The following is a 21,532-nucleotide window of genomic DNA, read 5'->3' on the forward strand; positions in this document are numbered from 1 at the left end:
TTCACTTGAGAGCAAAAAGGTGTGGGGCTGAAGAGATGATAGCTGCACGTCCGTGTGAACGTGCCTAATGCCACTGGGCTGGACACCTGAACGCGGCAAGGACGGTGAGTTCCACAGTAACACTCTGAAGGTCAGGTCACCCTCCTGCCTAGAGAAGGGAAGGGAGCAGGCCCAGGACAGTCCCCTCAGGGGTGGGGTCTGTGAAGGAGAGCGGGCTGTCTGTCAGGGTCTCCAGTGCCGGCATCAAGTGAAGGTCTGGTGGAGGTGAATGCGAAGTCAGAGGACGAGGACGCCAAGCTTGCTCTGGCTCCTGGAGGGTCTGCAGGAGCAGCCAGTGGGCCGCATCCTCCTGTCCTGCGGCCCGCCCAGCCCTGAGGCGCCTCCCCCATGGGGCGCAGAGGCCCTGGGCGGAGGCGTCGGGCCTCTGCGCTCACCTGCTGGGGATGGACACCAGCCCTACGGCTACAGCCGTCTCTGGGAGCTGTGGGCTCCGCCAGTGTGCGGAGCTCAGGACGGACTTAGGAACTCGGGAACGACCCCACGGAGAGCATCTCAGCAGCACAAGTCACAGACGCAGAGCGCTTAAATACAGATTTATTGCAAACCCACACTCAGACTGGCGGCTTCGCAGGCGGGCGCCCGCTATCCTTGGGCGGAGCTCAGGGGCCGATCTGTTGCTGCCGCGTCTGCAGAAAGAAAACAGGGCAGAAGCAGCGGCAGCGACCGGCAGACGGTGCCCGTGAGACCCCAGGGCAGAATCATCAGCTGCGTGACCGAAGCCGCCTGGTATTCCCAGAGGTCTCTGCGCCACTGTCATAGCTGGCGGGGTAGGGAGAGATGCAACACTTAAAAAAAAATCGGGCAAAAAGACGGCTGACCAGTGTCCACAGCTCTCGACGTTTTCCCAGATCGCTGAGGTCAGGCACCACACCCCACCTCGTCACTGCGGGAGACCCCCACAGGGACAGGACAAGGAGACCAGATGCACACGTGAGGCCTGGGGCCCTGACAGGGGTCCCCGAAGGCCCAGGACCAGCTTGGTGACGACTGACTGTGGATGCAGCGCGTGCCCCTCGCGACGCGCTCACCAGCCACCTGGTGTCCATGCTCCCAGGATGACATCACAGTGACCAAAAGCTTTCCAGGGACCCAGGGAAGCCAGCTGGCGAGCAGCCTGCCTATGTAACAATGATGAGTCAGCCCACCCATGCAGCTGGAGGTGGAAGCCTCTGGAAGGACCATCTGCCATACAGGTTCCTCGTTCTGCAGCCCAGCGGGCCAAGCCATGTGGACATGGGTGCCCAGGTTGCAGGCCCCAGAGGGGAGCAGAGCTGGGAGTGCCGTTGTGTGGTCGGGCTCCTCCATGAATGACCTGGGGGCTGCCAGCGCATGTGGTCTCCCGAGGGCACCCGGGCCAGCTCACTTTGACAACAGGTCTGAAAAGAGGAAAGCGCCAGGGACAGAGACAGGGCTGCGGGTCAGAGGTCAAAGGTCCTGCTGTGACTGTGGCCGTAAGACTTTCTCCCAACATCCAGAACCAGTGAGGACCTTGGTTTCGGCTGTTCCATGACACTAGACATTATAAACGAGCGAGATTGCAGTGACCACGCAGCAAGGTCAAGCCAAGAGGCCCCACCGCCAGGGGTCGCCCCACCGTGCATACCGACCCCCGCCGCCCAGCACAAGAACAGCAAGCAGCGCACACACACGGCGGGCAGGCAGATGGGCAGCAGGCCCCAGCTGTGCCTGCTGGGACAGGCGTCCTGGGCACCCCGTGCGGCCCACCCTGCTCTGGAACAGTCTGTAGACACCGGGCAGGGGAGGCCGCTCGCCCTTGAAAGAAAGGAAGGCGAGGCCACCAGACAGCAAGTCCCAGCAGGAGGGGCATGGCGAGGGCGTCCTCTCCTCGTCACTAGAACTGCACGGCCCCTGGGGAGATGTTGAACATGGCCGGGTCGAACCGCTGGCCTCGGAAGGGAGAGCCTTCAGCATCCCACCCCTTCTTCAGCATCTCATGGACTTTCTACAACAGAAAACACAGAGATTAAGCCCAATCACCAGGCCCGCACGTCCAAGCAGGACTGCCTCCTCCTCCAGAGGACCCGCCTGGGGTGACTGCAGACATGTGACACAGGCTCCCCGCATGGAGTCCACCTCCATCTTGTCACCAGCAAAGCTCAGGCCACCTTCACGGCAGAGCTGCTGTCCCTTCTCACCCAGGATTTCTGCCCAAACTCCAACGGCCCAGGGAGGAGGCTGGTGGCATCAAGGTCTGTACCCTTCGATAGTCCAGAGTGACCTGGCCCGTGACTCAGAGGGAGACCTCAGGAGATCCCACTGTGGACCCGCCAGTCCCGGAGCCAATGTGGCCTGTGGGGGAGATGCAGTCTCCAGGGGCAGCAGCAGGCTGGGCAGTGTGGCCTGTGCCAGGGGACTGCAGGACACTGCACCCGAGGGAGGTATTGCCCCGAGCTGTAGGCTCCCTCCTCCGTGAACACCCCAGCTGGAGCCACCCCCCTCCTTGTGACCCCAAGAAACGTGGGAGAGAGCCAGCGCAGGGCCAGGACCCACACACTGAGTGCAGGGAAGGTTCCCGCTGTCCAAAAGGCAGCGGGCACACAGGGTCTAGGCACCACCAGGCTCACGTGGCACAGACGACACCCATGGCAATCCACTGCCAGCAGAGGCCGTGTCCGGCAGGGGGGACGAGGGCCAGGCCTCCACCTCCACCGTCCTCCGGGGCCTGCCACCACTCTGCACCCCACCTGAGCACACTTGCTGTCGCTCACAGCTGCAGTCCCAGCAGGCAGCGTCCCGGGTGGCACTGCCCTTGTCACTCGCATTCTAAGGGCAGCCCTCGCCCGTGACCCCATGGGTCCCTGCCCCTCAGGAAACGATGCAGCAGCATCGCCACCACCTATTCCTCAGGCCGCCCCACCTCCCCACAGCCCCCATCTGAGGCGGACCCGTGGCCCAATTTCCTTTCCCTGGGGGCCCACTTTCCTCCAGGGAACAGAACTCTGGCTGAATCATCCGTGGCTGTGGAGCCCTCAGCGCCACAAAGTGTCACAACGCCTGTGGCTTCTCTCCCGCTGCTATCTCCTCTGAGGCCCAAATCTGCTCCCAGGCCAAGCTTCCCCCCAAGACCGTGGGGAGGACAGTTCACGTGGACCGCCAGGTGGGGGGGGCACCTTTGCGTAGGCTCCTTCTGGAATCCCCAAGAAGTCCATGAGGCCCAGGCAGCAGTGCTGCTGCAGGGCCAGGCCCTCAGCACAGTCCACCCGAGTCACCTCTCCAGCGAGGGAACAAGGCCAGGAGGTCCCTGGCCACGTGTACCACCTGCCCTGGATTCGGGCCTGCGGGGCGCCGAGCTCAGCCAGGTCAGCACGCTGCTGGCATGTGCACGGCAAGTCCTCCAGGACGACTTCCACCCTAAGCACAGCATTTCCCAGGTCCTCTTCACATCCTTCCGGATCAGGAGCCTCCTGCTCCCTGCATGGGCCTCAGGGCTCCGCGCCCATCCACTTACAGATGGGCACCCCCAATGGCTGCACGAGCCCCTTCCCATCGGGCTGCGCTGAGAGTGCTCTTCGTCCAGGGGCCATGGGCAAATGCAACGCAGCCTAAACTCAGGCCGAGGCCCTCCCGACAGCCAACCTCAACCCAACCCCCGTCCCGTCAGCCCTGGTGGGTCAAGGAGCTGGTCCAAGAGAAGATTCAGACACACCGGGAGGAAAGACAGAGGCTGGAGCCAGTGCACAGTTCAAGCCCCGGCTGAGCTGCTGGGGCCCGGAGCTCATACTGTGAAGAGGAGCCCGGCCAACGCGACCTGACCTGCGTGCAGTGAGCACAGGGAGGCCAGCCCTGCAGGCCCCCAGGGGACGGGTCCCGGGCACTCATCGGCCAGGATGCAGGAGCCACACGAGGCCCCCAAGAATCGGACCTGCGTTTGACGCACGAGAAACAAAACCACAGTGCCCAGCAACGCCCTCCCCATCGCGGCTCCTGGGAAACCCAAAATCAACCTGAGAAAAGCAGCCCTTTCTTCCCCGAGCCCACTTATTAGAACAGAAGGAAGAATCGAGTCATGTACACTCATCTGAGGTTCTGTCTTCTGTGGTTTGTTACTTGTGGTCAACCGTAGTCCAAAAACGTTAAATGAAAAAGCCCAGAAAGAAACGGTGTGTCAGTTTTAAATCGTGCGTCACTGTCAGCAGCATGATGAAATCTCGAGCCGTCCTCCATCCTGCCCGGGACGTGAATGTCCCTTTGTCCAGCGTCTCCACACTGCACGCTCCCTGCCCAGCAGCCACGTGGCAGCTGTCTCGGTGATCAGATCGACTGTCATGGTTTTACTGAATAATGGCCCCAAAGTGCACGAGCCGTAATGCTGGCGAGTCAGAGCCACCAACGAGAAGCCCTGAGGTGCTTCCTGTAAGCGAGAAGCTGAACGTGCAGCAGAACAGGGCTGGCACTGTCCACAGTTTCAGGCAATCACTGGGGTCCTGGAAGGTGCCCCCCAGATACGGGGAGACGCCTGCACTCATCCAACTAGTCCTTTCCCTGCGCTGCTCAGGCGTGAACCTCCTCTCCTGTCACCAACCTCCTGCTGACACCATAGCCTCCCTCTGGCCACACGCACTTCTCAGGCCTCTGACGATCCACAGTGACTCAGAAGGACTTCCTGCTCACTGGTCCTCGGGGTCCGGCCTGTGCTGGCCCTGGGGCAGGGTCCCTGCGAGCGGGAAACCCATGCCGTGCAACTGGGGTTGTGTGCACAGGCGCCTTTCTGTCCAGGTGTGAAACCACTGCCCTCTCCGGGCTGTGACAAGCTGACCAGGCTGGAGCTGCCCAAGTCAGGACCTAGCCGGTAGTCTTGCCCTGCAGCGAGGGTCCCCATTGACCTCCCACACCCCCACCGCCCTGCCCACTCCCGTCCAGTCCCCACACAAGCCCCCCTCCACTGCAGCCCCAGGCGTACCAGCTCGTGACTCTGCGGCTTGCCCTGCAGCTTCTGGTGGTAGTCGAAGGTGAGCCTGTCCAGGACGGCGTGCTCCTCCTCGTCTACGGTGGCCATGGAGCGCTCCTTGTTGATCTGGTCAATGTCGATAGGCTCCTCGCCCTCCAGGACGGCGCTCCACCAGTATTCCCCTGCCTTGTTCAGGCTCACCTGGGCACGGGCACACATGGGTCAGTGCGCTGCACGGAGCCCTGGCTCTGATGTCCCAGGACTGCAATCTGGGGCACCTGGGGTCCCCCTTTGTCTGTCACCCCACACCCATTCCACCGCCAGGATCCCCGCCCACTCTGACCAGACCTCTGAGCCACCCGCCGCCCACTCCTGGTCCCCATTACAGCCTCCCCGAGCTGCCACAGGGCTCAACCCCAAACGTGCCCTTTTTTCAATGTCCTTCCAACAGTCCCTGCAGGCCACCCCCTACCCCTCTGATGACCATGGCTGCTTCCAAGCTCAGCACCCGTCTCCTGCCCGCTCAGGGCCTGGGAGCAGGCACTGCCCGCTCAGCCCATAGTGAGCCCCCTACCCCCGATGCCCAGGCGCCTTCCTGCTTTCGTCCCTGGCCAGGTTCCTCCAGTCCTGCGACCACCACACGTGGCTCACCTCCAGGCCAGGGGAAGTGCCCACACCCAGTCTCACGGCACAGCCCGGGGAGGGGGCTCGGGGTGGGGAAGAACTCAGAGGTGGGGATAGCACCATGGAAACAGGAGCAGAACACTGGGGTTTTGCCTGAAGTTGGCGCCAAGGGCACCTGTTTCAGGACCACACGGGCGGCACCCAGGCTGCATCCTGCCATGGTCAGCGGCCAGCGGCTGGGCTCACTGGGTGTCTTGGCAGGCGGTCCCCTCGCACTGGCCACACTGACCAGATGAGACCCGTCGTGCAGGAGGGCAGGGAGGTGACTCACTCTGAGGAAAGGGTTACTGGCTGGATGGAGGACATAGGGACGCAGGTGACACCCATGATACCGTATCAGGCTGAACAGTGTGGACAAAGAGCTAGAAGGACACAGGGGAAATGTTCTTGGAATGCAGCTCAAGGGTTCCGGTCTAGAAACGATTCTAATAAAGTCGGCTGATGGTTTAACATTTGCTTTGGGCTCTTTAACGCTGTGGCTTCTTCCAGGCGGGGCTGTGGAGGCCGTTGGCACACAGTGCATACATCCCCCCTCTGTGTGCACATCCTGGCGTCCTCAAGCTGCCCAGGCCCTTCCCAGGAGCCCTGCCCCCTCGCCCGACGCTCATTTGCCTTCTTGCTGGTCCTGTCCACTTTGCCTGTCGCTGATGGAACCATGTGGCTGCAGCCTTGCGTGTCCACTCTGCTCCCGACAGGGAGGTTGACCCCGGGCCGCGTGCCTGCAGACAGTGGTTGGTTGGTGCCCAGCTGGGCCCCATGCTCGGCGTCGCTGACCTCATGACTCCGTCACTCTGGTCGCCATTCCGCGCTCCCACCTGCAGTGGTGTCAGCACCTAGTACTGTCGGTTCTTTCCAGTGTCAAGTGACACATCGCTGGGGTTTTAACTCACATCTCAACATGTGATGTTGGGCACCCTTGCGAGCGCTTATTTGTGATCTCATTCTTGAAAACATTGCATTTGTAGTAATTCCAAACTTGTAAGTCATTAGACTTGTTCCAGCACAAACACCCCTTCCCTAGATCCACACAGCCTCACTTTACTGTCTGTGCACACGTCACCGCGTGAGTGTGTAACACACGGTGCGAACCCGGCATTGTTTCTGAACCACCTCGGCCCTTCACCCCTACTATTCGATGAGCGCCTCCCCCCGCCGAGGACACGGAAGCACTTTAATGACTGTGCTCACCTCCTTCCCACTCAGGATCCTGTCCAGGCCGCCTGTGTGTGTGTGGTCCTGTCCCCTTTCGTCTGGAACATTCTACAGCTGTATTCTACTGTTTTGTTTTTCCAGACTGCTCCGCCCGTGGGGTTCGTCCGGTGTTTTCTCCATGATTAAACTCAGGGAAGCACCCCAACATAACACTGCACAGGTGCTGCGCTCCTCCTGGGTGGCCCACCTGCAGGCACAAGGCACCTGGCGGTGTCCACAGGGCGTTCCTGCCCGATCCCAGCCGCCCCAGCAGCGATGGTGGGGAACGCTGCTTCTGGCCCGAGCAGGTGCCGTGCACTAGCCAGCGGCGGCCTGCTGCTCCATGATGGAGCCCATTAACCTCAGCACGGATGTCTGGACGCCTAACGTCTCGTGGGCTATCCGTCACACCTGTCCCTAATTATGTGATGCTCAGGGACCTGGTGGCACACGCCCTCTTTCTTTTGCCTTCCTCCAGGCTCATTTCATCTGGTCCCAGGCGGAGATTCGGTTTCTTGGGGAATCTCCCAGGCCACTGACTGAAGTTTTCCCAGAACGTCCTCGTAGAAACTTTGAACTCAACATGAATGAGAACACCCCCACCGGTGACTCCCCAGCATTCACCTCCCTCTCCTGGAAGTCATGGAACCTTGTTTCTATTCAAGGAGCCGGTGTCCCGGGGTTCAGGTTGGGCCAAGGGGACCTGCGTGAGTCGTGGGTGGTACTTTGTGGAGGGGAGGCGCACAAGATCAGGGAAGCCGCTCAACTCCAGCCATGCTGCAGGGATGGAGTGGACCCCAGTCTGACCACTGGCCTCTCGGGATGCGCCCAAGGCAGCACTGGACGAGCAATCTGGTTTTTGGTGTGGCCAGCTCCTTTCTTAACTTAAACAGTGGATTACTGCAGGAGCCAGACCACCCAGGCTGGAAGGCAGGAGGTGTCCCCATGGCTGCGGCAGGACCGGGAGGGCGCACTCCGTCCACTGCACGAGCGGCCTGCACACGCTTCTTCAGGCACATCCCTTCTGTTCCCTGGGTCGCTTCTCTACAACACTCTCGAATGTGCTGCCTCGGGCTACCACCCTCATAATTCCAAACTTGTGCTCTTCCCTGCTGGGACCCGGGGCTAGGGACGATGCCAAGGGTCTGGGCACAGTGAGAAGTGTGAGGGTCTCGGAGGCATGGGCACCGAGGGCCAGGGGCTCGCTCCATGCCAGGGACTCCCTTCCACCCAGAGCTCTGTGCTGTCACCAACATGCTAACACCATGCAACCTGCATTTGTGAAGAAGGTGGCAAGTGATATAGGACATGCCTCCCAGGGCCAGTGGCCTCCAGGCCACCAGCGAGAGGGAACAAAGACCATGAGCCTCATGGAAAAACGCACATGCTCACTAGAAAACCACCAGAAATGAGTAAAGGGGGCACACAAGCCAGCAGGAGGGGAAAAATGAATAGGCTCAGGGCTGGCAGGCACACGGGGCTGATGACACCACCAAGTCGTGGCACCTTCGGGGGTAGCCCGTAGCCAATGGCCAAGAACTACAGTCAGCCTGTAACTTAAGAAAATCATCTGAAGGAACCATCTAGGGGACGGTGGAATAGCCTGGAAAGAAACTCATGCTCCTGAGGGAGCTGCAGGCAGGCCAAGGCCTGTGACAGTCTGCGGCCACCGTGCCAATTCTAAGTGATCTGTGAGCCTGTCAACAGTGGGGACCAGCTTCACCTTGACCAGAGAACGTCCACGGGCTGAGGGTGCCAGCTTTGTGTGGCGGCACCAACAAGGACGGAAGCCGACGCAGGTTCTGGCATGAAGGCACATGGGGAAGGCTGGGAACCAGGAGGCCGCGTTGAACACACTCGCATGTGAGAGGGAGGGAGGGAGGAAGGGAGGGAGAGAGGAAAGGAGGGAGGGAGGGAGGGAGAGAGAGAGGGAGGTGAGAGCTGCAACCCGGTTTTAGTTGCCACCCCTGCTGGCGCTGAAAGCCTGCTTGGCGTGGCTGATGCGGGTCCACAGCTCAGGAGGGGCGGCTGAGAGTGAGCGGCAGAGGTTCCAAGGACCAAGGACTCTGGGGAGGTGACAGCCACCTGAGTCACCACCCTTGTCCCACAGGCCCCCACAGACCCTGCCAGGTGAGGCCTGTACCATGTCCCGGGGCTGCCATTACACAGCACTGCAAGCGGGGCTTCAAACAAGACATCTGTTCCCACAGTCTGGAGACCAAAGTCCCAGACCACAGTGATGCAGGGCCGTGCTCCCTCCAGAGGTTCCAGGGAACAGGGCTGTGACCACGTGTCCCCAACCCCTGCCTCAACTTCACTTCATTCCTCCAGTCTCCTGTCTCAAATCTCCACGTCTTTCTCGTGACACTTCTCCCTGACTGTGAGCCACCCGGGTAACCCAGGATGCGCTGCCCCTTAGAGCACCCTGCACGTGTGCAGCCAAGTCCCATCACAGGTCCTGGGGGCTGGCGACGACATCTGGGAGCCCTTTCCGCCCACAATCACCGGGTGTCCAGCACAGGGCCTGCCATCGAATACGGTATCGGGAGTGGAGGTCCTGCGGTGTGACAGTGAGACACAGCCAGGCCTGGCGACCTCGCGCCACGCTCTGCCCCCGGGGCGCTCTGCCCCCAGGGCTGCACGGGCTTGGCAGCTGTTCCATACGCTCTCCACACACCACAGCACAGTGTCACCCAGCTGCGCGGCCCCACATGTCACCAGCAAACAGTCATCGAATTGGGAACACACGGAACCTTTGGCTTGTAAACAGCGAGGTCTCCACAGCTCGTGGGGCTGGGGTCCCCAAGTGCAGGGCCAAGCCCCTCCCCTGGGTCTGCCATCCGCCCGCACTCACCAGAATGCACTTCCCGGGCTCCAGGCTCCAGACGGAGCCCTCGGTGTTGACCTTGTGGGTGAACTTCCCCTCCATCAGAACACGCTCCCCACTTTCCTCCAGCACGGCCACCCGGATGGAGCTGCTGCCAAGGGCCACCGAGACCTGCAACAGAGCAGAAGAGAATCATTTCATGTGTGAAGGTGGTGACCTAGGTAAGCTCTGAAATGGGAGGGGACAATTGTTCCCAAGGCACCTGGCAAAGGACCACAGGACAAGACGCAAGACATCCTCGAGTCACCAGGCATTCGGAACAAGAAAATCGGCACACGGTCACTCTAAGTAACAAGACTGGCTGACATGCGGGACGCAGATGTGTGCCAGTGCTGCCGTTCCACAGGCCCTCTGCAGTCCCAGGGATCAAGCCCCAGAGGCAGGTGGGCACCCGTCCCACCTGCCACCTTGCAGGAGCCTGGGCCGCCTCTGAGGCTCAGCCTTGCCCAGGAGCCGGGTGCTCGGTTCTGTCAGCTCCCTGGGAACCCCACTCCACAAGCCCAGCTCCGTCCCTTCTCTGGGACTTCGCGCTAGGGTGCCCTCTCCCTGGTCTCTACAAGCACACTGGGGGGCTGCTGGGCATGGGCTCTGTCCTGTGTGGACCTGGCAGCAGGCACCAAAGACGGTGTGCCCAGGAGTCACTGGGTCAGTAAAAGGAAAAAGAAAGCACACAGGACTCCTATTTCTATTTGTTTCACTTCCTATTTTTAAATCCTGAAATCCTTGTGTTTTATAATGTAGAAGTCTTTCCATAATAGTATTTGCATAATGTGTGTGTGAAACAAGAGGCCACTGCAGGGGGACCTGGCATTTCTAACAGCCCCGAGGTAGTGCTCATTAAATGCTTACAAACAGCTTGAAAAGAAAGCCTGTAAGTCACAGGACTTTCAAATCCGAGTTTACATTTGTCAGTGGCACCTGATTCTGTGATGCCTTAAATATCCCATAAACAAAAAAGATGGACAAGGGGGAGATGACTTTCCTGAGCTGTGACGTGAGGGAGGAGAGGAGGGGACAAAAGTGCTGCCCAGAGTAAGTGACCATGTCACTGCGTCCACAGTCTCCACACACACCCAGCTTCCGGGAGGATTAACTGTTTACTCGACTGGTTCTGCAAAGCCAGGGCCACAGCCCAGCTTCACCCCCACCCCACGCCCACCACCACGCCCGCAGGATCCAGGCCATCGAGGGCCAACCAGTGTCCCCAGCTGTGGACGGGGGTGTGCAGCACACACCTGGCCAGCAGGGGGAGGCTCAGCCAAGACAGCCAGCTGTGCGGGAGACAGTCACTTTCCAATGTGGGCAAGCTGACACGCGGGAAGGACCAACGCTCCAAGGGGCAGCCCGCTAGGGGGTAAGTCCTGGAGGTCCGGTTCACGACACCAGGAGACGCTCTGGGAACAGGTGGCCGTCTCCTGAGCTCTGTGACCCAGAGATGACAGGAACAAAGCCAGAGGAGAAAAGGCCAGGACAGTACAGGGACGAGTGACAGGCCCGCCTCTGGGAGCCCATGGCCTCATGGGGCTTCCAGCTGACAGCAGGCACGGAAGGCCCCTGAGGGGGAGCAGCTGAGTCAGTTCGGGACAGCTGTGCCAATGAAAGGGATGAGAATGCACTGCTGGCCGTGCTCCAAACAAAGTGACCAGCAGCCTGAGGGCCCCGGTGGGGTGCCCAGCTCCCACACGCTGCGAAGCAAGGCTGGCCCAGCGACCCTTGGCTCTCAGCGGAACCAGGAGGAGCGGACCCCAGACTCAGAACAGAGAAAGTCAACACTGACCTGTACTCACAAGAATGGGGAAAACACACATTTCAATAAAAAACCTGATAGGGAACTAAGGAGTGTGTCCTTTGAAGAAACCAGCAACATGAAAAGACAGACTGAGGTAAAGAAAATGAAACAAAAACTGCAGAGCTAACTAGGAAGGAAGGACATTCTGAAATGTTTCCAGTGTGCACCTTCAACAGACCTGAGAAGATGGGGCACCGGTGGAGCCAGAAAACAACATGAAAATAGAATCAGACAGGAAAAAAACACTTAAAATGCAGCGTCAGCAATAAAATTTTCCATAGAAAAGCTGGAAGATAAAATCAAAGAAATCCAGGTAGAGACAAAGACCAGTCCAGGCAATGAACGCGACATCCGGAATCTAGGACGGGGACAAGGTAATGCCAGGGCGTAAGAAAAATGTGTCTTCAGACAGAAAGGTCCCACTGAGGGATAAGCAAAGTGAAAGATGAATTATACAAACGTGAAATTTCATAGCACCAAGCATTTTAAAGAGGTCTGAAAAGTTCCAAAGAGAAAGAAAAAAGTTTACTTACCAAGAACCTGAATGGACGAGTCTGTAGGATACAGTAACACTGGGTATAAGAGCCTTCAACCTTCTGAGGGGAGGATTTTTTCCTTAGAATTTCTACACACACCCAAACTATGAAACAAGTGAAAGGTTAAAATAGCTACAGGTTAAGACACTCGAGAACTCTGTATTTACCACATCATTTTGAGCAAGTTACATGAGGCTATATTACAACAAAATGAGAACGAAACTCAAACAGAGGAAGATCCTGGGTGAAAGGAGTCAAGGGTACAAACTTCTGGTCATAAGATGAGTGAGCCCTGGGGTGTGACTTACTTAACCGTGCTGCACGGTATATTTGAAAGTTGCTAAAAGAGTAAATCTTAAAAGATCTCATCATAAGAAAGAACTTGTAACTAAACTATTGTGGTGATCATTTCACAACATTGTATACCTTAAACTAATACAATGTTATATGTCAATTATATCTCAAAAAGGCTGGGGGGGGGAGAGGAAGCTCCAATCGGGATCCACAAGCAGGGATCTTAACGTAGGGCAGCGACAGGCGTGCCCGGGTGGAAGCCTAGCACAGCACCAGCAGTAACCAGGACAGGCTGGCGTTAGCAGTGAGCGGGCTTTCAAGAGAGGGGTCTTCAGGAAGAGAGTGACTTCTACACAATGCGGTGCGTGGCTGCGAGTCTAGGTAACTCTGAGGGAAGGACAAAAGCACACTATTTTTGACAAGAGACGAAGAAAGGCAGCAAGAAACTCCAGGAAAACAAAAACTGCACAAGAAATTCCTCATCCAAAGGGGTTAGTGAAAATGGTAGAGTAAGGACTTCCAAAACAGCAACAAGAACACTACAAAAATGGTCAATTATCTACTTTTTCTGAACTCTGGAAACTAACCAAAGGTTTTCAGGACCCCACGGAACATTTATGCAAGAAAAACAACTGTGTCTTGGCCAGAACCGTGAGCTCTGTGACATTTTACTTGCCCCAGACCCATCCGCACTCTCCAGCCTCTCAGCAGCCCACGTTCCTGGTGCCGCCTGGCAGCCACCAGAGGGAGTATATGGAGATGGAGCTCTTTCAAAGCTTCGTTCCAAAGAACTGCCATTATCTGACTGGATGACAGTTCCCAGGGAGACCCCACTTGCAAGGCTGTCTGTTTTTGAGCAGACTCAGAAAAGCCTTTTTCCAGGGAGTGCTGAAAACAATTACAGGCAAGTGTTTTAACTTTGCAGCTGACTGAGGTCATGGATGACAATGGGGCAAATGAAAGGAAAAGCTGGGCAATGTGTCCACGGGGATGTTGAAGCACTTGGAAATATTCCTGGGAGTACAGAGGGCACATGCTCACAGAAAGCATGCGAAGGCCCTAAGCTCTCACCACTGGCTGACTCAGACTCTGCACGCGCAGGTGGTGAAGGCTACGGCCGACTTCTGTGCTGGAAGGCCAAGCGTTAAAGGCACGCCCCAATGTGGACATGGAGCCTCTTGACAAAGAGAGGTTTACCAGTTCCGGCCAGTCATCTCTGTCCAATCATTAGCCAACCACTAAGCTGCCCATGCAGAGACGTCACTGGCCACACACAATAAAAAACACAGACTTCAGAGAATTAGTTCAGAAAAGTCATTAAACAAACAAGAACAATTACATCAAGTCCCCAAACAACAAACCATGGGGAGAAGGGAATCTCTGATTTCCAGAGTTGTGAAACTGTTATTTAAAATGCCCAGTTTTTAACAAAAAATTACAAGACTCACCAAGAAGCAAGAAAAGATGGCCCATGCACCAAGGAAAAAAGCAATCAATAAAATCTGTCCCTGAGGAAGCCCAGACATGGACTTAGTGGAAAGTCTATAGATCAGCTGTTGTAAATACGCTCAAAGAGCTGAAGAAAACCACATGCAAACTAAAGGGAAGTATGTGAATAATACTCGTAAGGAGAGAAGAGCAACAGAGTGATGGATATAATTTTTTTCAAAGAACCAAAGGCAAAGTATGGAATTCAAAAGGAAAAAATTAGTTAAAAATCCACTAGAGGGTCTCTTCTAAGCAGACTTAGGCAGTTAGAAGAATCTTCAAACTGGAAGATAGGACAACTGAGATTATTCAGTGTGAGGAAGAGATTGCATATTTTCTTATTTCAACCTTATTTCTTATTTCAATCTTATTTCTTATTTCAATCTCATTTTTTATTTCAATCTTATTTCTTATTTCAACCTTATATAAGAAGCACAAACCCAGAGCTTCAGAGACCTGAGGGACGTCACTAAACACACCACCACACGCACAATGGGAGTCACAGAAGAAGAGGAAGAAAGGGCAGAAAATATTTTTAAACAACCATGGGTGAAAACTTTCCAAACTTGACCAAAAAAATTAATCTAGAGATCCAAGAAGCTCTAGGAGCTCCAAGTAGAATATACTCGAAGAGATTAAGACCTAGCTGCATCAAAGTCGAGGTGTCAAAATGGTCAAAGACAAAGAAAGAATCTTGAAAGGAGGAACAGGAAAGCAACACGCCACACACAAGACATATTCAAGAGTAACAGCTAATTTGTCATGAGAAACCATGAAGGCTAAAAGGCAGTGGATGCAGTGGTCATAGGGCTAAAATAGAGGGAACAGTCGGTCAGCCAAGAATTCTGCATCCAACAACTCTATTCTTCAAACATGCAGGCAAAGTGAGATCTCTGCCTTAAGTCTTATTATCCTAATGTAGCATACATGAGTCCTTAAACGTTATCTGAATAAATTCTCCATCCTTTAGAAAAAAATAAATGAAGGTAAAATTAAGACTTTCCCAGACAATTCATTAGAGAGAATTCATCCTTCACAGGCCTGTATGTTCTCGCATAAGCCCTATAAGAATACTAAAGGGAGCCCCTCGGGTTGAAATAAAAGGCGACTAGATGGTAACCTGAACCCACATGAAGAAACAAAGCCCCAGTGAAAGTAAACAGAAAAGACAACCTAAATACATCTCGTGTAAATCTTCATGACCTTGGAGTAGCAATGGTTTTGTAGATGACACCAAAAGCACAGCAACCAAAAACAAATAGAGATATATGAGTAATAATTAAATTAAACTTGATAAAAATTAACTTTTGTGCTTCAAAAGACACTATCTCTCAAGAAAGTGAAATGACAACTCGCAAAATGTGAGAAAATATTTGCAGAATATTTAACTAATAAAAGTATAATAAGATCACGAGTTTAAAAGAACACAATAACTCAACAATAAAAAGACAACCCAATTTTAAAATGGGCAAAGGACTTGAATAGACATTTCTCCAAAGAAGATATACAAGGGCCAGCCTGGTGGCTCAGGTGGTTGGAGCACCGGGGTCCCCGGTTCGATTCCCACACGGGCCAGTGAGCTGCGTCCTCTACAGCTAAGACTGTGAACAATAGCTCTCCCTGGAGCTGGGCGGCTGTGAGCAGCCAAAGGTTGGCGTGGGCTGCTGTGTGCTGCCATGAGTGGGCCGGTAGCCGGTAGCCACCGTGAGCGGGCATGAGCCAGTGTGAATGGCCGGCAGCCGGTGAGAGCTGCCATGAGCGGCTGACCAATGACTGGTGACCGACTTCCTCAGCCAGGGAGAGGACAAGGCTCATAATACCAGCATGGGCCAGGGAGCTGTGTCCTACACAACTAGACTGAGAAACAACGGCTTGAACCGGAGTGAGGGAGTGGGGGGGATGGGAGGCAGAAGAAGGGGAAAGAAAAAGAAGATACACAGGTAGCCAGTAAGTACATGAAAGACACTCAGCATCATCAGTCATCAGGGAAACGCAAACCAAAAGCAGTGAAGACAGCACCTGACAGTCATCAGGGTGGCAACAAAAAGCAAAATGAAACAAAAATAGACCCAGCAGATGTTAGGAAGTGGAGAAAGGAACCTCACGTATTTTTGCTGGATATGTAAAACAGTGCAAGCACTTTGGAATACAGTTTAGCAAACTCCTCCCAAGGTGAACCATGGAGCAGGACCCACATCGACACATTCCAGGAGAACTGAAAACATGTCCACATATGGGCATAGCAGAAAAGACTGGGGAGCATGTGGGTGTACGGGGAGCACAGAAATGGCCTCATTCCACGTGACAAGTGCTGAGACACCAGTGAAGGACAGCACGGTGGTACCAATGCAGGAGCAGAAGTCCAGATACCCTGGGAAAGAGCTCAGGAGCAGGGAGAGGTCTTGTTAGGGGCCAGCGCCCATCACCCTGACGTGCTGATGAGGCCCCTCTAGGACCAAGAACGATGCCAGCAACTGTGTTCCCTTCTGCACAGGAAATAAGGTCAAACACACCTGTGAATGCACTGTGTGTGGAAATGCCTGAGGAACACACCCACATTTACAAGCCATTTATACTGACCACGTCTGTAATTAAACGTAGCAACTGGATCAAACCCAGAACACCCCCAACCATCCTTATCCACATATGACAGTAGCAGATGGTGAGGACACACTAAACCACTTTTGGTTTTTTTATTGCTTTTGTTTTTTTTAAAGATTTTATTGGGGAAGAGGGACAGAACTTTATTGGGGAACAGTGTGTACTTCTAGGACTTTTTTCCAAGTCAAGCTGTTGTCCTTTCAATCTTAGTTGTGGGGGGGGGGGGGGGCGCAGCTCAGCTCCAGGTCCAGTAGCCGTTTTCTAGTTGCAGGGGGCGCAGCCCACCATCCCTTGCGGGAGTCGAAACCGGCAACCTTGTCGTCGAGAGGACACGCTCCAACCAACTGAGCCATCCGGGAGCTCAGTGGCAGCTCAGCTCAAGGTGCCGTGTTCAATCCTAGTTGCAGGGGGCGGAGCCCACCATCCTTTGCGGGACTGGAGGAATTGAACTGGCAACCTTGTGGTTGAGAGCCCACTGGCCCATGTGGGAATCGAACAGGCAGCCTTTGGAGTTAGGAGCACGGAGCTCCAACCGCCTCAGCCACCGGGCCGGCCCCTAGACCAGTTTCTTAAAATTACAGTTTTTAAAAATCAACATTAATGCCTTTTTCAGCATCAGTTCTATCTCCCTGATTTTGTTCAGTTTCAAGTTCTGTCTGTTCCTTCTTAGCTGCATTTGGGAATGCCACTACCTAATCAAATACAACAGAAGATCACTTTCAAATGATAAAACTCCTACTCTGTTAGGCTGCTAGCTACTGACAAATGAGATGCGGCCTTCCATGAGTTCACTTCCATAACAATTAAACTAAAAACCATTAGAATTTAGACAAAGCTGCAAAAGTTCACGGCCGTGAGCCCACCAGCCAGATGCAGGACCTCACTAGTCAGCAACGACCACCCACAATCTCTCAGAGGAAGGAGAACACTGAGGAGGAAATTAATTCACTTGTCACTCAGTGTCATCCACGCATGACTTCTGTAACAATGTGACACTTTCCACTCAAAAGAAGACTGATCAAGCAGGGCGGGGGTGGGGGCCGGGGCCTCATCAGTTTGCATCTCCAAAAGATTTCTCATTTGCAAAATGAGAGATTAGACTAACAATCTCTGGGCCTCAATTTTCCAGCATTAAAATCCTATGGTTCAATGAGATGTCACTCTTACAGCTGACGTCAGCCATCACACCAACATCTACGCCATGACCCTGCTCCAGGCTCCCGAGGCAGACCTACCCACACCGCTAGTGCTTCAGACCACAGCTCAGTTTTGAGAAGTTCTTCCTTGAGGTCCACCAAAGCAGTCTCCCCTTATCTGTCCCCCACTACACTTGAGAGGCAAGTCCATTTCCACAGAAATCAGTGAGTAAAGAAGAGGCAAGGCTGCAGCTGGAGAAGGGGGCCAGGACCCGTCCACCAACAGGCAGTGTCTCCCACCCGCACCCCTCCAGGAAGAGCTACCAATAGCCCAGAGCAAGCGAGCCCACCGGCTGAGCAACTGCAATCACTAGATGCCAAGGAAAAAACCCAAAATAAACACTGCTGACAGGTAGCTGTCACACAGCTACCTCAGGGGACAGCTACCTCAGGGGACAGCTGCAAAGGAGCCAGTCCAGAATGAAGGTGACAACTCAGAAAAACCTTGGCCCAGCAAAAGCCAAGAGATGCAAAATAAACTCCTCCCCAAATTTTAAAAAAGGGAGGTATGACTGAAACACTTAGATCACTAAGAAATGGAGAGACTGTGAATTCTTAGAAGATTACAGTATAAAAAGAATGCCATGAGACAAGAACACTATTGAAAGAAAAACAGAAAAATTCAACCATGTAAATTACATAAATGTCTAACCACTATGCTGTACACCTGAAATTAATCTACAATAATACTGAATGGTCAACTGTAATTGAAAAATTAAAAATGGAAAGGAAAAGGTGAAGGGGAATAAGAGGTCCAAATTTCCAGGTATAAAACAAACCAATCATGGGGATGTAACATACAGCATGGGGAATTTGGTCAATAATATTGTGATAGCGTGGGACGTTGTCAGATGGTTGCTGGACTCATCATGGTGATCACTTCTTTAGGTGCATAAATGTTGAATAACTATGGAGTACCCCTGAAACTGAAGTAATACTGTATCTTAATAAAAACCTTTAAAAAACAAAGAAAACCTGGGGCTGCCCGGTGGCTCGGGTGGTTGGAGCGCTGTGCTCCTAACGCTGAGGTCACTGGTTCGATTTCCACAAGGGCCAGTGAGCTGCGCCCTCTATAGCTTAGATTGTGAACAACGGCTCTCCCGGGAGCTGGGCTGCCCTGAGCAGCCCGAGGTTGGCACGAGCTGCCACAGGCTGCTGTGTGCCGCTGTGAGCTGCCGTGGAAGTGGGCACACCATTCTAGCAGTCAGTCGCAAGTGCATTTGAGAGGCATGTGACGGCTGTCCCTGAGTGCAATGGGACTAAAGGCAGGACCCTCAGGACACGCTGCCTGTGGCAAAGCAGGATCATTACAACGACCTTATCACTAGCGTGTACGTGGGACACGCCGTGTTCACTGGGCAGCTCTCCGGGGTGGCTGTGGCAAGTACAGAGAGCTATCAGGTTACTTGGGTCTCCTGCTGGCTTTAGGCTGGTTTTAATGTAGTCCTTAGAAACAGCTCCAGAAGCTCCTGGAAAAGTTGGCCGACAGACCAGGAAGCCACAACTTTTTCAGCCAGTAATGAAGTATAAAATATGGTCACCAACACTTTTTAGAATTTATTCACCCGCATACAAGTCAATCCAACCAAAGCAATCAACTTCTGACCCTCAGTCACCCTAAAAGATGCTGGACAAAGCAGCCCGGCAGGAAGGCCAGCGTGCCCCACCATGGCCTACCAGGACCAGCGGGGACATGGTCAGCAGGAGCGATTCCCAGGAGATGACCACTAGTTACCTGGTCCAACTGGATCCTGAAGTCCAGCGACCAGGGGCCCGAGCCCTGGCACGTATCCTGGGATGGGGTAGGGGGAGGGAGGAAGGGAGGAGTGAGCAGTGGTGCTGATGGCGGCCCCACCTCACTCCTGCACATGGGAGGCCTGTCTCAGGGGCAGCCCGGGAGCCAGCACGGGACCTGTGCTCAGAGCCTCAGGACGGGGACCAGCGAGGCTCGGAGGCCGCCCAGCCTGGATGTGCACACATACCCAGACCAGCAGGAGCTGCTGCCACGTGACGCGGTGATGATTCCAGAAAACATAAATGCAGCCCAACCTGTGTCGCGTGCCCCGGGGCCTTTCTACAGGAGCAGCAGTACTCACTTTGAGGGAGGAGTGGGGCGCAGGGAGCAGACTCCTGGAACTGAGCCACGCTTCACCAGTTCACTCAGCCGTCACCCAAGCCTCACTTGGAGAGCGCCCTGTTCAGGCACAAGGCTGGGATGTGTGCTGAAGAGCCACGTCAGCCTGGATGAGCGAGTGACTTCTGTGGCCTCAACGTCTCACCCATAAAATACGACAGATTACTCCCTTGGCTGCAGGTCCTCAGGAGGACTAAGTGTGGACACAGTTTGTGGCACAACCAGTGTTCTATACTGAGGACACAACACGCTGACAGGCCACTTCACACACCGCACGAGGATCTTTTTCTTTACAGTGAAGCCCACCTGTTTACAACTACCTACAAATCATGTCATTCTCAGCAGGGTTCTCCAGGACTTGGCTCCCTCCCACTAAAGGATTCGAGTGAGCTGGAGGTCCACTCATGCTGTAAATGTGACAGCCCCCATGGGACGTGGCCTCCTGATCAGAGGCCAGCTCAGCTGAGCAGAACGGCGGGTCTCTGCTCTGCCCTGGGGACCACACTTCTCCTGCAGTGAAGCAGCCTTGCCCACTGGTTGTGTCTTCCGTGGACACTAAATGCCATACAGGAGGTGAGAACACTGCAATTAGAAAGACGCAGCTCAGGCGCTATGCACACAGCACAGGAAGCTGGCGGGGCCGGCTGGGAGCACCCCACTCCTGACCTGACGGGCTTCAACAGGCAGGTGGGGGTGATGGAGGGGAGACCTGGGAGGGAGACGACAGGCGACACCCGTGCGGGGGAGAGCGGCGTGAGCAGCGGGACGAGCCCAGTTACCTGCCTGCCCTTCACCACGTGCTCGGGCACTGGCACCTTGAGCTCCAGATCTGTGTAGTCCTGCGACCAGGTGTAGTTCTCGCGCACAGCACCATTGTAGCTGTCGGGGTTCCTCTGGAACTGCTCCTGTCCCCTGAGAAAGAACCAGAGGTCAGATGGCAGTATGGCACGCACATGGGCATGCACGGGTCTCCGCTCTTCCAAAAGCGCTGCCCAGTCTCGCTTTCATTTGCATCTCTGAGCCCAACTTCTGACCCACTCAGCCTCCTGGGAAACCCCAGGGGAGGGACAAAGAGGAGACCTGCAGTCGCGTCCGAGTGCAGCTCCCTCGTGGCAGGAAAAGCGTCGCTCCTGCGGTCCTCACGGAGCTTAGAAGTCAGGCCAGTGCCCTGGCCAAGAGCCTCGCGAATAAAAGCGGCCCGTCGTGGTGCCTGTCGCTGCTCCGCTCTCCCCTAAGCCACGCTGCGTCCCTCCGCTGAAGCCGGCCGTCAGCTCAGGGGAGGACGGCCGCCAGCCCAGGGAACCCCGCACTCCGGATAGTCAGCGCTGGCTGGCAAGACAGGCCCGCCAGGAAGCTGAAGTTGGGAGATAAAGTGCAGTAGCGCATGTGCCATAAAAGTTGGTGACCAGCGTCCAACTCAGTCTGAAAATTAGTAAGTGAAATGGTTCTGCGGGAACCAGAATTTCGGGAAAGCCAAGTTCCTCTATAAGGGTTCCAGATAATACATGAAAAAGATATAACAGGGTGAGAAAATCACCATCTGCGACCACAATGGGACAGGAGTCTGCACATGGAATGATCTGGAGCAGGCGCCTCCACAGGGACATCACATCCACGCCAGCCCCATCTGACCACCAGCTACAGGGAGGAGGCCGGGCAGAGACCACGTTCATCACAGGCGTCAGCATGCCAGCAGCCAAGTCCAGAGTTTGGAAATGACAACAGATGAAGTTCTAAATTTCTTTACAAGTAAGACGCATGGA

At 54.9% G+C, this 21,532-nt stretch overlaps 1 protein-coding gene across 1 annotated transcript in view; it reads right to left on the reverse strand.

The window, feature by feature from the left end:
* Positions 1 to 576: 576 nt before the first annotated feature.
* NUDCD3 (NudC domain containing 3) overlaps positions 577 to 21,532 on the reverse strand; it is a 36,698-nt gene continuing 15,742 nt past the window's right edge. The window contains exons 3-6 of the mRNA XM_081079440.1: positions 20,549 to 20,681; positions 9,699 to 9,842; positions 4,982 to 5,170; positions 577 to 2,023 (exon numbers count right to left, since the gene is read on the reverse strand). Of these exons, the coding sequence (XP_080935566.1) occupies positions 1,913 to 2,023; positions 4,982 to 5,170; positions 9,699 to 9,842; positions 20,549 to 20,681 (577 nt within the window). The 3' untranslated portion in view covers positions 577 to 1,912. The remainder of the gene's footprint in view (positions 2,024 to 4,981; positions 5,171 to 9,698; positions 9,843 to 20,548; positions 20,682 to 21,532) is intronic.

Source organism: Rhinolophus hipposideros (genome assembly GCF_964194185.1).
Source record: "Rhinolophus hipposideros genome assembly, chromosome: 18".
Taxonomy (NCBI): Eukaryota; Metazoa; Chordata; class Mammalia; order Chiroptera; family Rhinolophidae; genus Rhinolophus; species Rhinolophus hipposideros.